Consider the following 17,161-nt stretch of genomic DNA (forward strand, 5'->3'; position numbering starts at 1 on the left):
GCTAAAATTCGAACTGTTCTTATGATAAAGCATCCTTAGAGAACTGCATCTCAGCAGGATACTTATAGGGAAATAAAAGGGTTTCAGTAACATCAAAGAGCAGCACAATCTCCTTAGCACTGTTTAAAACACTCTTTTGTTTCTTTTTTAAAAAATACCAAAAGAAAATAGAAAAATAAATGGGTAAATAACCACATAGGAAAAAATATATACGTATACATATCCATTTCAATAAAAGAAGCAAAACAAAATAATTTATAACTCTTTTCCCTTTCAACAGCAAATCACAAAGTCATGCAAAACTGTACAAAGACAAAACTCAAAACCTCAAAGAATATTTCCTAACCCTACACGGGGAACCTTAGGATTCTTAAGGTTTTCCCAAAACTTGGTAAAGGCACTTTTTATTTTTATTTTTTGGCCTGTGGAGATTACAACTTTCCAGAATTCAGTGAGTTGCAATCCATAAAGCAGGGGTCGGCAACCTGCGGCCCGCGGGGTGGATGCGGCCCGCCAAGGCCTTCTTACCGGCCCCTGCGCAGCCTGCAGCCGATGCTGCCGATTTTTCTCCTTTTTTTCGCCGCTCCGGCCGCCCTTTTGTTTTCCAAAATGGCGGGCCGAGTCTCGCGTGACCTCAGGATGGCAAGTCACGCGAGATTTCGGCCGCCATTTTGGAAACACAAATGGCGTGCCCATGTAGGAGGCCTGGTGCAGCCCCTGTAGCACTCCAACAGGGCTCCAGGGCTGCAGTGGCCTGCAGCAGGCTCCACTCGCCTCGCCCTCCTCCTCCTCTCCCCCTAAGAGCCGAGAAAGGAGGAGAGGAGAAAGAAGGAAGCGTACAGAGCGAGGGAAGAGCAGTAGCTCCGCCAAGCAAGCCAGGGTTGGTTCATTGGGGAGCGGTTAGCTGGATGTTCTTTCTGCAAAATCCCCTCGAGCACCTTGTGGCTTTTCTGGGTGAAACTGTGTGTGCTTGCTGTAGTTTATTTTCAATTGCATTTTAATAATTTCCTTGCTTGCACCATTATTATTATTATTATTACTACTTGCACTGGGTGTTCTTTCTGCAAAATCCCCTCTCAATGAGAAAGAGGGGGAGGAGGTGGAAAGGTGAGTCATTTCAGGTCTGCCTTGGGTTTTTTCCATTATTTTTTAAAAATATATAACACTTATTTTTGTTTCATTTCATTATTTTTATTATTGCTTTTTATTTCATTTCATTATTTTTATTATTTATGATGGTGAGACAGTGTGACTTTCCAAAGTGCTGTAACAAAGGTCTGCTGTAACAATGATAGTGGTGGTGGTGATGATGATGCTTCGGTGGAAGCTCCACCCCCAATGTGTGGCTCCGCCCCCCCCCAGGGGGGGTGGAAGCCCCACCCCCAGCTTCGGCCCCCCAGTTGTCTGAGGGACAGCAACCTGGCCCCCGACTCAAAAAGGTTGCCTACCCCTGCCATAAAGTAACACTTCTGCCTTTTTTTATGATCAATATATGACAAACTGAATCAGCCAGCTCACCCTTATTGGCAAGAGCCTTTGTTCACTTATGTGTAACTACTGCTAGTGTTTATAGGTAGTCCATTAAAGTTTTCCCACCTAGTTAAACTGGGGAGAAGCCAAGGAAGTCTATCTGATTTGTTAATGATATGAGTTGCATTTAGACCTTCCATGACAAATGTTTATTAATTGGGCAGGGGTTGAGTAAAGATGACCAAAACAGCTCTGCCCTCCTGTGTTGCCATTCTAAGTCATATAGGGAGCCTATATAGATACAAATTCCCCTTGCTACAAGTGGTTGTTTTCTACACCTGGAAGAGAAAAATAACAGCAATGAAGTGAAAGGCTGGCATTTAACAGAACACTTTTATCTTACTGGAATCTGTGAGAAATGCCCGGTAATATTCTGATTGATTGATTGAATTTATACCCTGCCTTTCTTCTGGGTTGGAATTTGAGGCAGCTTACAGTAATTTGAACCAAGCTTAATAGCTTATTTTACAAAAATTAAAAAAGAATTAAATAACTACTATTTTTAAAACATGTTAAAAAAAGTTAAAACATAATTAGTAATAAAAGATTAAAAGTATAGCACACCAGTACATACAACTGGGAAGCGAACTCCACAGACTAGGACCAGCCATGGAGGAAGCTCCCTCCTGTATCATCAAATACACCCGAGAAGGTGGTGGAACTGATATTCTTCCATATAATAATATAACAATATGCATAACATAAATATTTTTCCATAACATATTTATATTTTGGCACAGTATTGTTTTGCATTTTTGCAATCTCCAGTGATAGTCTCCTTAGCAACCTTTCTAACTGGTCACTCAAATATCAACTATACCATTTCTTTCCTACTGAATTAACACCTGATTTCCCCCCCCCCCCCCCTTCAGATGGGTTATATTTAATAGACCTCGAACATCTGTGATTTCATTGGTTCAGATTACAATTATTTCACATCATTGACCTATTCTCAGTTGCTGTACTCAATTAGTCACCTAGAGCCAACCATCTGGGGATAAGACACCGCTTATAACAGGTTCAAAAATTATTATAACAGTTCTTATACTATTGTTATACTGACCGGAAGCCAACTCTTCGAGTGTAATGGAGGCAGTTCTTTGTGACATGGGTCTGGAAGTGCACCGACCTACATATTGCACCACATTCAGGACACGTGTATGGGGATTTATGCTGATGAATTCTCTGATGTGATGCAAAGCTGCAGAGGTTTGGAAGCAACATCTGGCATATACTGCAGGTCTTCTATGTAATAAACCAGAACATATAAGACAAATGAGCCATTTGGGTTAGCCTCACATTATATTTTACAAAGGTGGCCAAGTATGAACTACTGTTATGTCAGATTAACAACGCAACAGCAAAATAATAATAATAACAACTATAATCCAAGATTATTTTTAATTGACTTTTTTTCCTCTTTATATTTGTAAGTAAGGAAGAACCTGGTTTGTACACAGCAACCTAGGTAGTACAGGACAGATCTGGGAGTCCAAGTAGACCACAAGTTGAACATGGGTCAACAGTGCAACGCGGCAGCTAAAAAGGCCAATGCGATTTTAGGCTGCATCAACAAAAGTATAGTGTCTAGATCAAGGGAAGTAATAGTGCCACTGTATTCTGCTCTGGTCAGGCCCCACCTGGAATATTGTGTCCAGTTCTGGGCACCACAATTTAAAAAGGATGTGGAGAAACTGGAACATGTCCAAAGGAGAGAGATTAAAATGGTGAAGGGTCTGGAAACCATGCCCTATGAGGAACGACTTAGGGAGCTGGGGATGTTTAGCCTGGAGAAGAGAAGGTTAAGAGGTGATATGATAGCCCTGTTTAAATATTTGAAGGGATGTCATATTGAGGAGGGAGTAAGCTTGTTTTCTGCTGCTCCAGAGACTAGAACGCGGAACAATGGATGCAAGCTACAGAAAAAGAGATTCCACTTCAACATTAGGAATAACTTCCTGACTATAAGGGCTGTCCGACAGAGGAACACACTCCCTCAGTGTGGTGGAGTCTTCTTCCTTAGAGGTTTTTAAACAGAGGCTGGATGGCTGGATGGGGATACTTTGATTTGGATTTCCTGCATGGCAGGAGGTTGGACTTGATGGCCCTTGTGGTCTCTTCCAACTCTATTATTCTATGATTTTGTGATTTACATGCCATTTCTCCTTTGTTACCCTTTTCTTTTTCACACCTCCATGAGCTTTATGGCTGTTTTAAAAAGTAGGTATATGGTGCGACATAGTGGCTTGAATGTTGGACTACGACTTTGGAGACCAGGGTTCAGTTCCCTGTTCAACCATGAAACCCCACTGAATGACCTTGGGCAAATCACATGCTCTCAGCCTCAGGGGAAGGCAATGGAAAACCTTCTCTGAACAAATCTTACCAAGGAAAACCACATGAAAGGTTTGCCTTAGGGTCACCATGTTGGAAACAACTTGAAGGCACATAACACACAATACAAACACACACGTGTGTGGTGGGGGGAGGCAATTCTGTTTTATTCAAGAAGAAAAAGGAAAAAATTAATTTAATTGGCTTCAATAACTGTCTTTTGAAATAGATAATTCAGAATCATTTTTAAAAACTCAGTAGCCTGGTCATACAATGTACATCAGCAGAAAATATAGTGTACAAAGAATACTGAAGGTATCAAGGAATACAGCAAATCTATGAAACGTTATTGCAAACTAAAGCAGATGACATCATTTTCATACCATCTTCCCTCCAAAGAGCTCTAAGTAGTGTACGTGACATGGTTATCCACTCACTCACCCACCCAATCATTTTATTTTCCTACTAATCTCAGTTGAGCTAAGAGGCTGCAACTACCTCCAACTCGCCATGTAAACTTGGCAGTTGAGAATACACACAAATTCAAATCTGCTTATCTTATGTCCAGCATAAAAACCACCACACCGTACTGGCAAGCTTACATCTCTGAAGCTAAAATATCTTTAGATCAAGTAGTGCAACTTGCAGACCTTCAGATGTTGCCGCTCTGCAACTCCTTATTAACACTCACCACTGACTTTACTGTCTGGGGCTGCATATGCACTGCATTAAAAATCCAGTTTAATACCACTTTAACTGACATGGTTCAATGCTATGGAATTCTGGGTATTGTAGTTTTGTGAGCTATTTGGCCTTCTTGGTCAGAGCTCTGGTGCCCCAACAAACTAAACTACAAATCCCAAAACTCCACAGTATTGAGCCATGGCAGTTAAAGTGTCCCCCTGGATTATTTCTGTAGTGTGGATGCAGCCTTGGTGTGTGTGGAAATTACCCTTCATTAACACCTAGGGAGCAACATATTGTAAGTTTGCTATTACCTGGATGGGAGATAACATTAGAATCCTATGTCTAACACTCCAATCAGTTTGGAGGAAGGAGCAGGATAAAAATAAAGCAATTCAAAATATAATGACAATGTGGTTGGAATCTTTTTGATGAATATCAAAATGTGACTAACATTTGTGTAAATGGAATCTGATGCATATTTTTACTCAGTGGGTGACTAACATTTGTGTAAATGGAATCTGATGGACATGTTTATTCAGTTCAAGGTTTCCGAAGGAGAGTAACCTATGTGGTGCTGTTGTACATGTGCATGCTCACTGTTATGTATTCAGCTGCACAATGGTGCCATTTAAGACAAGATCAGCCATGTAAGCACCTGATGTAGCATCTCTGTCTGTATCCAATCTTGGTGTTGATCCTTGCATTTCAAAACAAAACCTATGGAATTCTTCATATTCTACAGGAGTCTTTACATCAGCAGCACTGTTTAGTCCAGTTGTTCCTAAACTTTGGCTCTCATTAGATTTCAGACTACAGCTCCCTGATCCAGTGGCCACTGCCACCAGGGGCTGGTGGGAACTGCAACTGAACACCACTTGGGCAGTCACAATTTGAGAACCACTGGTTTATCCCACAACCTATTCCTCATCCACCAGCACTTATTGTCAGACCAACATCTCCTGCATTTATCTTACGTTGCAATCCTAATTACACTAATAAATGGTATAGTGGTTTGAGCATTAGACTACAACTCTGGAGACCACAGTGTGAAACCCCACTTGGCCATGGAAATCCACTGAGTGACCTTGGGCAAGTCACATTTTCTCAGATTCAGAGGAAGGCAAAGGCAAAAGAAAAGGCAACCGCACCCCAAACAAATCTTGCTAAGAAAACCCCATGATATGTTCACCTTAGGGTCACCATAAGTCTGAAATGACTTGAAGGCACACAACAAAAGAGGTGTGTACCACAAGACATAACTGAACTCACCTGTAGGTCAATCTCCACAGGACTAGAGTATTAATGATGTTGGAATATAGTCACAAGGAAAATGTACAATGTGGGTTTTAATAGTAACCAGGGATTAAAGGTTTACTGTGAGCTATAATGATTAGGCATTTCAACAAGAAGTGACATCCAAAAGATAGTCAACAAGTGCTGTAAAGTACTGTTGGATGCCACCAGTCTGAAAAGTCACTCAGGCAGGGAGGCTGGATCCTTTGTGACCCCAGAGGGGGAGGCAAGGCCTAGTAGGCCCCACAGAGCCTTGGCTAGAGTAGTGACAAGCATTTTACTAGTGTGGATGGTGGATGGTGTCGATGTATATGTTGTTATACACAGTGGAACTTCTTCTAAGAATAAAAGTCTCATCTGAGAGAAGTTTACAGTGTCTCTTTGTTCACTGAGAAAGGGAGAGGTGTTTCTCCAGCTCACCAGCTGCTGACTACAGTCACGAAGGTGGAAAATCTGGTGCCAAACGTTGACGTGTTGCCTCACATGCTGTGCAACATCAAAAGCGTTTTAACAAATGAAACTATTAATATCTGCAAGAAAATTCTGCGGCGTGTCTTTCTTCTAGCAACAGGAGTTCCAGCCAGCCACTCACTGCAAGCAGGACATATCATCTCCCTTATTTTATTTCCCAATTGTCGCCCAACATTGTGTCGGTAATAAGCATAGTCAAACGTGCATGGGACAGTTCCCAAGAACAAAAGCTGCTTCCAAAATAGTTGGAATTTTAAAGAAAAGTGTAGTGGAGTTATTTTTTGTTTTGTTGTTGTTTTCAGATAGGCATTGCGATACCTCCCCTCTTGTTTCAGTGGCCCTATTTTTGCTCCACTCCTGTTAGCACTAACCTACACTTGGGTTTGCTGTGAAGAGTGATCAAAGGAAGAATTTTTCTGAATTCAGTTCTTCAAAGGTCATACTGTATTTCTGAATGTTCCCTTAAGAAAAACATGATTTTTATGCAGTAAATCAATTCATCAAAATGTACAGCACGCATTTTTGTTTAATGTTCTAGTTGATTACATACAAGAAAGTGAGGAAGCATTAAAAATATGACTATACCACCTTGCATTCCTATGGGATAAAAGCCAGAATTCCACCATCTCATTTTGTGTGTACATCAACATTCAGTTTAGAAATCTGAAATCAAAGGAAAACAGATTCTGCTGCTGATCCATAGGTAACCTAGCAACCAGGAAGACATTTCATGTACCTCCACCACAAGTACAATTTGTCATAGAAACCTGCTATTTCTAAATCAAACTTCTAGTTCATCTGAAATTAATTTTTAAAAATGGCAATGTTTCAAAATTTAAATCAGATGAGATCTCAGCATGAAAGAGGATTAAATACCGGTGCTGCCAATATCAGTGTGTTTCACTTTGCACATCCCCATCTACACTGCCATGAACAACCTGGGTGTGATTTTTTGTTTGTTTTGGGGGGGGGGGCATATGAAAACATATAAAGCATTCTCATCCACTTATATACCTCATCTTAACTACATTTAAAATACATCATCAAACAACAGAACAACAACTTATTACTTCTATTCAAAATTTAAATCAGATGAGATCTCAGCATCCCTTCTTGTACCTCCCTTCTCTCCTTCAATTCTACTTCTTCCCTCTACTAAATCTTTCCTTGTTCCTTCTCTTGCTATATCTTACCTCGATACATACACTAATATATTAACACGCTTTCCATTCTTCTTCTTCCCTCCACACCCTTCATCTTCTCCATCTACCAAACGTCTTCTCCTTACTTAAACTTTCACAACTTCTCATACAACCTGACTTCCTCCCTTGCCTTTTCCAGTTTGTCCCCTAATTGAAACAAAACTTCCTAATTCTAAAACATAATGTTGCTACAACTACCTGGGTGTGCTTTTGATACAAAAGGACTTAATGTAACAGCATCTGGACTCATCAGCTGTTTTGCATAACAAATTGCCTGGGATTACAGCAATGGATCCTTTGTATTTCTTACACCACAAAGAAAGCTAAGCACACTCTGAAGGTCTGTAAATTGTTGACATGAAATGTTGTTGTTGTTGTTGTGGCTCAATGTCTTCCAGTCATCTGACTTGTGGTAACCCTAAGGTGAACTTATCACAAGGTTTTCTTGGCAAGATTTCTTTTGAGTAGGTTTTCCATTGCCCTCCTCTGAGCCTGAAAGAATGTCACCTGCTTAAGGTGGATTTCCATTGCTGAGCAGGGATTCGAACCCTGGTCTCTTGGAGTTCTAGTCCAACACTTCTATACTATACTGGCTCTTATTATTTTAAGAGTTTTTCTTGAAATGATAATATAATTTATGTAAACATTTTAAAAAAACCCAAACAAATAGCAGTTCTATATACATTAGATGGCTTAATAACTATCTAAACAAAAAGCAAAATGAAAATAAACAGTAACAATATTAAATATTTAGGTTTCCAAACAACTCATCAGACTATTTCTTTATAAAAATGGCATAACATTATTTGAAAAGCTACAGAGCTAAGACAGGAAAGTAAGGACAGCTTTCCTTTGGTACTTTTGAAGATATTGTTAGGGAGCCTGTAAAACTAGATGAAAATGTTTGGACATTCACATGTAACATTATAGTTGCGATTATTAACAATAGCACACATTTGATGTGGAGACTGAAACATAATTGCAAAAGCTAATAAATTTAAATTCACATTATAAAATGAAATTGTAATCAAGGTACAATTTATAATCCCACTGATGCACTGAATCTTATGGGTTTTTTTTTTTAAAGAGTCAAGACAATATCACACTACATAGTTGTAGCACTATTATTCCATTTTAACTGCTATGCTACCTCCTGTGGAATACTGGGATTTGCACTTTAAAATTAGCTTACTTGCTAATTAGCTTACTTGCTGTTCACCGCTATGATCTTTGGAATAGCGGTATATAAATAAAACAAATTATTAAATTATTAAAAGGGAGCATTTAGAATTCTATTCCAGGGAGCTCTAATGCCTCACCAAACTACAAACCCCAGAATTCCACAGGAGGCAGCCATAAGCAGTTAAAGTGGAATAATAACACTATAACAGTGTAGTGTAACCTGAGAGAGTCTCGTGGCCCCAAGAAACATTGCACATATTTTCCAATTTTTATCATGCTTAAGAAATCACATGTTTTCATGGATTTTCTTTCTATCAGTATTTTACCCCTTCTACATGCTAAACATGGTGTAGTGCTCATTCTGAAGTTAAAACGCAATGGATTCAAGCTATAGGAAAAGAGATTCTACCTAAACATTAAAAACAATTTTCTGATGGTAAGAGCTGTTGGACAGTGGAATATGCTGCCTCGGAGAGTGATGGAAGTCTCCTTCGTTGGAGGTTTTTAAATAGAGGCTAGAGCTATCTGTTTGGGAGGTGCTTTGATTGTGCATTCCTGAAGGACAGGCGATTGGGCTGCATGGTCCTTATGGTCTCTTCCAACTCTATGATTTGTTACACCAAATCAAGATCTGTAAAACAGCTCCAAACTTTGTTTGAATTTCAATTTTACAGCTAATTAAAACTTTAAAGACATTACTGAACTAATTACACTAATGTGGAAAGGGGTCAGTGGAGAGGCAGTTTGAGAAGTTTGTGGAATGTCCCTCATATCTCAACTTTGGTTAAGAGTATGGGGCACATGCACCTTTGTCAAACATACATCTGTTAAGTCTTTAAAGATGCCACAACTATCTCCAGAAAGTTTACAAGTTCAAATCATGATCCAGTCTGCTTGCACAACCCTTTAATTACCTGGGAAATTTCCATTCTAGATGGGAACAGCCATAACATGTCTTATCTTGCTAGTTTTGGAGATGCCTTAAGACTAGCTATACGAATGAACACTGTCTTTGATTATGCTGTCTAACAGACATGGGCAAAGGCTTAGTTGGGCTTTTCCAGGTAGCTTAGATGGCTTTCTACCACTTTAGAAGGAAACATGTTAACCTCCTGAGTGCAGAAATATCCTGTTGGTTTTTTTGTATTACAGTGACCTAGTTGAATGAGGCTGGGTTGTGTGTGTTAATCTCTCTCATCTTTGCCCACCAGGATTCTCTGTGCAGCAGCAGGCAAGAGCTCAGGGCGGGGAGGTGGAGAGTGGTATATTTGGATACTATCCCCCTGACCAGGTGTCCTATCCTAGTCTTCAGGGTTTGAGTGTGTTTGTTTAAAGGTGGGCAGCTGGGATAGATTAGGGATTCTGTTGGTGTACTGAGCACCCTGCTGCTCAACAGTCTCCCTGCCTGCACTAGCCGGGGTAGTCTTGGGAGTGGTGTTGGAGTCTCCACAGCTTATACTGCTGGGGGATTTCAAGATCTGTGCTGAAGCTACCCTATCAGGAGTGGCTCAGGACTTCATGGAAGACATGACAACTATGAGGCTGTCCCAATTGGTATCTAGCCCCACTCATGCTGCTGGGCACACTCTAGACCTTGTGTTCTGTATAGGGGCTATGATGGTGATCTGAGAATGGAAGAGCTTTCTACTGTTCCATTGTCATGGACAGATCACTTTCTGGTCAGGTTTAGACTTGCTTAAACACTCAGAACCTCTACAGGGGTGGGGGACCCATTAAGATGGTTCACCCCAGGAGGCTTATGGATCCAGATGGATTCCTCATGGCTCTTGGGGAAGTTCCTGCTGCCTTGGGAAGGTGATCCTGTCAATGCCCTGGTTGATCTCTGGAATGGAGAAATGATCAGGGCAACTGGCACAATCGCCCTAAGAGCTAAATCAGCCCCTTGGTTTTCTAAGAAGGTGGCAGCAATGAAGCGAACAAGACAGCAACAGTAGCAGTCTGCCTTACCCTGGATATGCATGCGGAATGACTGTGTATAGAGTTTTTTTGTATTATTGGAATTTATCTATATTTTTATATTTTTAATGAGATTATCTGCAATGGTTTTTAATAGTCTGTAACCCTGCTTCGAGCCAATGGGAGAGGCAAGGAAACATAAATAAAATTTATTATTTCTATTATTAGTAGTAGTAGCAGAAAATGGAGTGAATTTGACCGAAAACAGGCTAAAATCTACCTGAAACCATAGTGAAGCAATAAAGGCAGCAAAAAGACTTTTTTGGCTTAAACTATTGGAGCTGCCCCGAACTGTTTAGCTGACCTATTTCGAGTGGACAGGGATCTGTTACAATCTGGTTTTGCAAAGAATTTAAGTCACTCAATAGCTCACTGTGAAGAATTTGCTCACCATTTTGCTGAGAAAATTGCTTAGACCTAGATGCCAGAGTTGATACAATTTTGGAGGATGTACCATTGGCTCCTGCTTGTCCAGTACTGATTGATTCTTTTCAATTTGTGCAGCCCAAGGATGTGGACAGGATCCTTGGAAAGGTGAGAGCCATCATGTGTGTTCTGGACCCTTGCCCTTCCTGGTTAATTAAACAGGCCAGAGGAGGCCTGGCAAGTGGATAAGGGAAGTGATTAATGCCTCTTTAGATAGGGTTACACTCCTCCTGAAAACTCAGGTTCGTAGTTTGGAGGTACTGCTGGATTCAACGCTGAGCCTGGAAGCCCAGACTTCGGCGGTGACCAGGGGTGCGTTTGCACAGTTAAAGCTAGTGCGGCAACTGCATCCATTCCTGAAGAAGTCAGATCTGATCATGGTGGTACATGGCTTGGATACATCCCATTTGGATTACTGTAATGCGATCTATTTAGTGGTTGCCTTTGAAAAATGCTCTGAAATTTCAGTTGGCCCAAATAGCTGCAGCCAGGTTGTTAACTGGAGCTGACTACAGGAAGCATACAACTTCCTTGTTGCAACGGCTACATCGGCTGCCGGTCTGTTTCTGGGCACAATTCAATGTGCTGGTTTTGACCTATAAAACCCTATATGGCTTGGGTCCAAGTTATCTGAAGGACCCTTTATGAGCCCACTAGGGTGTTGAGATCATCGAGAGAGGCCCTTCTCTGTCCCACCACCTTCCCAGGCTTGTTTGGAGGGAACAAGAGAGAGGGCCTTCTCAACGGCTGGTCCCAAGCTTTGGAACTCCCTCCCTAGGGAGGCCAGGATGGCTCCATCCCTGCTATCTTTTCGGCAGCAGATAAAGACATTCTTGTGCTGTCAAGCCTTTTCAAGCTGATAAAGTCTGGGTTTTAAATTATGTGCAATTTAAATTTTAAGGTTTGTATTTTAACACGTCACATTTTAATTTGTAATTGTTTTAATTGTTTTAATTGTTTAATTGTTTTTTAAATTTTATATTTATGTATTTTAATGTTGTACTATTTTTAAATTGTATTGAGGTTGCTGTTCGCTGCTTTCAGTCCCTATGGTGGGAGAAATGTGGGATATAAGAAAATAAAATAATAAAATAATAATAATTGTACACTTACAACTTTAGCAAAAAAGTGTTCTTGTGCTAGTCAGGTCTTACACTAGAGGAACACTCAGGAGACTGTTACCTACCACATCCATTGTATTGGAAGCAACAGCAGCATGAAACGTAGTGTCAGTGATGGACTTACATGCCATTTTGCATAAACAGAATTTATCCCACATGGGCATATGTTATATCTATGATTCGGTGTAACAAATCACAGAATCATAGAGTTGAAAGAGATCACAAGAGCCAGCCAGTCCAACCGGCTGTCATGCAGGAATGCACAATCAAAGCATTTCCGACAGATGGCTCATCCCCTTCTATTACACACATTGTAGGTAACACAGGGACCTAAAACAGATGGCCTGTGAGCAGAAGGCCTTGTAGGTTTGCTCCCATTTTCTAAGGTCTCTGCCATCATCTCAGGAGCAAAATCTGCATTTGCAACAACAAACACAGTCCTATTTAGAGCCAGAATGGTGTAGTGCAGGGGTCGGCAACCCCCGGCCCGCGGGCCAGATCCAGCCTGGCGAGGCCTGGGGACCGGCCCGAGCCTGGTCCTGCCACTGATTGAGCAATCGGCGGCAGGACCGGGCCTCTCGTGTGGGGCTTTTGGCCTCTCCCGCGAGACACCAAAGACCCCCGCGCCCTCGTGTGAGAGGCCAAAGGTCTCTCATGCAAGTGCGCGGGGCCTTTGGGGGGCGGCGGCCTCCTCCCTCCTTCCCGGCCTCCGTGGAGGCCGGGAAGGAGCCTCAGGGGGCGGCGGTGGTGGGCTCCTCTCTCCTTCTTGGCCTCCGTGGAGGCCGGGAAGGAGCCCGGAGAGAGAGACCTGGGGCTGCAAGGGCCGTGGAGGCGGCAGGCCGCTTCCGTGGGCTCCTTCTCAGCCCATGCAGCCCCAGTCCTCCCTCCGGAGAAAGAGGCCTGGGGCTGCAAGGGCCGTGGCGGAGCCCAGGAGGTGGCCTGCCCAAGCCCTTCCCTTTGGCCAAAAGGTCCCCTTGGAGCCCATTCGGCCGAAGGGAAGGACCTGGGATGGGTGTCCAAGCCCTTACCTTCGGCCTCCCTCCCCTTCAGCCGAAAGGGCCCCTTGGAGCCCTTTCGGCCGAAGGGAGGGACCGAGGAGGAGAGGACGGGCACACGGTTCCTCCTCCCTGAGGGGCTTCGGCAGACCTGAGGTGTCCTTCGTAGGACACCTCAGGCCTGGCGAAGCCCCGAGGCTCCGCCCCCGGCATGCGGCTCTGCCCCCGGAGGGTGAAAGCTCCACCCCCGGCACACAGCCCCGCCCCCGGAGGGTGGAAGCTCCCCCCCACCTTCGGACCCCCAGTTGTCTGAGGGGCAGCATCCTGGCCCCCAGCTCAAAAAGGTTGCCTACTCCTGGTGTAGTGGTTTGAGCATTGGAGTACAACTCTGGAAAGCCGAGTTTGAATTCCTGCTCGGTGACAGAATCCCACTGGGTGACCTTGGGCAAGTCATAGTCTCTCAGTCTCAAACCTCCTTTGAATAATCTTACCAAGAAAACTCTGTGATAGGGTTGCTTTATGGTCATCATAAGTCGGAAACTACCTACTTGAAGGCACACAATAAGAACAACCATAGTCCAGCCTAATTCTAATATCAGCCGCTCTGATAGCCATTAGGGCTGAAGGGCGGGGTATAAATACCATAAATAATAATAATAATAATTCACAGAATCTGTTTTACTAGAACCCCAGGATCAACCCATTTAAACTAGACACAAAAAGCATGCTTAGATCAGGAAGTCGAAACTGTGTGGTTCTCCAGATGCTGGTGGACTGCAAATCCCAGTAGTCATAGCTAGTACAAACTGTGGTGAGGAATTCTGGTAGCTGTAGTCTAACAGTATCTGGGAGGCTGCAAGATTCCAAGCATTTAATAATAATAATAATAATAATAATAATAATATGTTTTATTTATATACCGCTATTCCAAAGATCATAGCAGTGAACAGCAAGTAAGCTAATTAGCAAGTAAGCTAATTTGCCCCCAACAGTCTGGGTACTCATTTTAGTGACCTCGGAAGGATGCAAGCCTGAGTCGAGCTTGGGCCCTTTTGCTGGTCTTGAACTCGCAACCTTGTGCTTTCGAGTGAATGGCTGCAGTACAGGCATTTAACCACTGCGCCACCAGGGCTCCAAAGAACACAGTACTTCCAGGTAGATGATGAATCCATTAGTTTGTTTTGATTACCAGAACTGATCTGAGCTCAAAGCTTCAAAAGGTTTGGATTACAAGACCAAAACTATCTAGTCAAAGGGGACACATAGTCCAAAAAGTAACTTTTTAAAAAAGCTTTCACTAAGCCCACAGTCCCTTCATACAACCATTCCTAGATATCCCAAGCTGTCTTACATTCAGCAGTCTAATTCGTGGGAAAGTTGGAATGAGGGGAAGAGGCTCATTTTGTGAGCACTTAAACACCTCCTATTTAGAAATTCTTGCTGATCTACTGTAAATAGTTTTTTGGTGTTGGGGGGGGGGTTTGTGTGGCCTTTGTCTAGAAGATTTTGATCCTTTCATTTCAGCCGTTTCTCTGGCTAGTATCTTGAGAGAATGCTTGCCTGGAAAGGAGTTGGGTATATATATATATATTGTGTGACCCGGAAAGGCAGGAGTGATTTGCATGTGTACTGTTCCATTGCTAATGGTAGGCCTCAGGGTGGGAGGGTCTGCAAAGGAGGACTAGTGTCTGCTCATTGTCTGCTGGGAGATTTCTCATTTGCATTTGTTGAGTCTTTATCTTGCTATCTTTCAGGACTGGTAGCCAAACCTTGTTTACTTTAAGGGTTTCCTCTTTCCTGTTGAAATTGTCCAGATGTTTGTGGATTTCAATGGCTTCCTTGTGCATCCTGACATGGTAGTGGTTGGCATGGTCCAGAATTTCAGAGTTTTCAAACAGTATTTTCTGCCCAGGATGGTTTGTGGCATGTTCTGCTACTGCTGATTTTTCTAGCTGGCCCAGTCTGCACTGTCTCTTGTGTTCCTTGATTCTTGTTTGCACACTGCGTTTGGTGGTCCCTATGTAGACTTGTCCACAGCTGCATGGTATGCGGTAAACTCCTGCGGCTGTGAGAGGGTCTCTCTGGTCCTTGGGCTACCATTAGCAACAGAATAATACACATGCAAATCTCTCCTGCCTTTCCAGGTCACACAATATATATATATATACCCAAGTCCTTTTCAGGCAAGCATTCTCTGAAGATGGCAGCCACAGATGCTGGCGAAATGTCAGGAAGAAACTTTTCTAGAACATGGCCACATAGCCCCAAAAACCCACCAAAAAAAAAAAAAAAAAAACCCTATGGATGCCGGCCATGAAAGCCTTCAACTACTGTATATAATTCTGAAATCTAGACCAATCCCTGATCTAGACAACTGTGGTCCAGAGGAGGTCTCAACTGAAGGAGAACAATTCTGCAATCTCAGTCTTGTGAACAACTATTTCCACTGATGACAGGGACAAGGTTTTGCCCATTCATTTGCCCTCCAAATGGAGAGGTAACACCACACAACATCCAAGAGGAGAGATTGCAAATCCTCCTCCATGTTTCTACCTTTTCCCTTTCAGGGGGCAGAATCAGTGGCAGTAAAACCCCATTAGAGCGAGTTGGCAGGGAGGCCCCCTATGAAGGCTGCCATTTCACAATTCTGATTTCAACAGCTAACTCTGGAATGGTGATCTAGGTAAACGGCAACAATGACAGGCGTAACAAAGTCAAGAACTTAGATAAATCACACATAACCAAGCTCTGCATAAAGAAATGGCTAAAAATGTGAACTATATAGTGGTTGCTGCCAAAACAGGCCTCATATCTGTGGCGTGTGCACAAGCAAAAATCTGGTAAGGAAATCCATCTCTGAAAATCAAATTTTGGCACATGGTCCTTAGATTAGGATCAAGAATATCCCTAAAGTAATTTAGTAAAAAAAAAGCAAAGTAGGCAGATGAAAACTGCTCAAGGAGAAAAAAGGAAGAGAACAAACATCTATAATAAATTATGCAGTCAATTCTAGAGAGTAATTATGTTTATTTTCACTTTATATCAACAATCACAAGTTACCCCATAAAGCAAAACACATGCAGTGCAAATATAACAATACATATGATATCTCAGCTGGTCCCAAAGGATTATAAGCATGTATCCAAACAGTCTACAGGAGAACAGAACAACTAAAATCCTGATCGACACAAGCTCTGGATGCTATACAAAACACTATTTCAAAGACAAAACAAAACAAAAAACCATGTTTTTTTTTTGTTTTCTTTTGCTGTCATATTCTGGCTCAGGATTCAGAACAACAACCTTGCAAAGAACACCTTTAACAGTAATAATAGCAACTATGTGGAATATGCAGTCTGTATAAATTGTTTGCATGCCAAAATCTTACATGTTAGTGGAATTAATCACACATGCTCTCCACCAACTAAAGAAAAACCATGCTTGTTAATTGGAGATTTTAATTACATTGTTCTTCTCTAGTCTATTAGGATACATGTATATTATCCTTTCTTTAAAAAAAATAATTAAAGTGCTATTATACTCTCTGGGGATGACCACATATTTTACTGAGGTCCAAAACACACTGTAGAAATAATCCAGTTTGAGACTGCTTTAACTGCCCTGGCTCAATGCTAGGCAATTCTGGGAACTGTAGTTGTCTGAGACATTTAGCTTTTTCCTGTCAGAGCATTCTGGTGCCACAATAAACTACAGTACAATTCCCAGGATTCCCTAGCACTGAACCAGGGGAGTTGGTCTTAAACTGGATTATTTTTGCAGTTTGTTTTGGACCTGAGGCTCTTTTATTTTTAATATAGAGAAATTCATGCAGGAGTCTAAATTTTATTTCAATGTACATTATTTCAGAAACATATGTTTACTAAATCCAAATGTAACACAGCAGCATTTTATAAAACAGAAAGAGAACCCAACCGAAAGAGTC

The 17,161-nt window shown here is 42.0% G+C and overlaps 1 protein-coding gene across 13 annotated transcripts in view; it reads right to left on the minus strand.

Moving 5' to 3' along the window:
* The window catches only part of ZNF532 (zinc finger protein 532), an 89,675-nt gene that overhangs the window by 28,953 nt on the left and 43,561 nt on the right, over positions 1-17,161 (minus strand). For all 13 annotated transcript variants that reach the window (XM_042453915.1, XM_042453913.1, XM_042453912.1 and 10 more), the window contains one exon: positions 2,594-2,775. In XM_042453915.1, coding sequence (XP_042309849.1) covers positions 2,594-2,775 — 182 coding nt within the window. The remainder of the gene's footprint in view (positions 1-2,593; positions 2,776-17,161) is intronic.

The sequence above is a fragment of the Sceloporus undulatus genome, chromosome 2, assembly GCF_019175285.1.
Source record: "Sceloporus undulatus isolate JIND9_A2432 ecotype Alabama chromosome 2, SceUnd_v1.1, whole genome shotgun sequence".
In the NCBI taxonomy this organism is placed as follows: Eukaryota; Metazoa; Chordata; class Lepidosauria; order Squamata; family Phrynosomatidae; genus Sceloporus; species Sceloporus undulatus.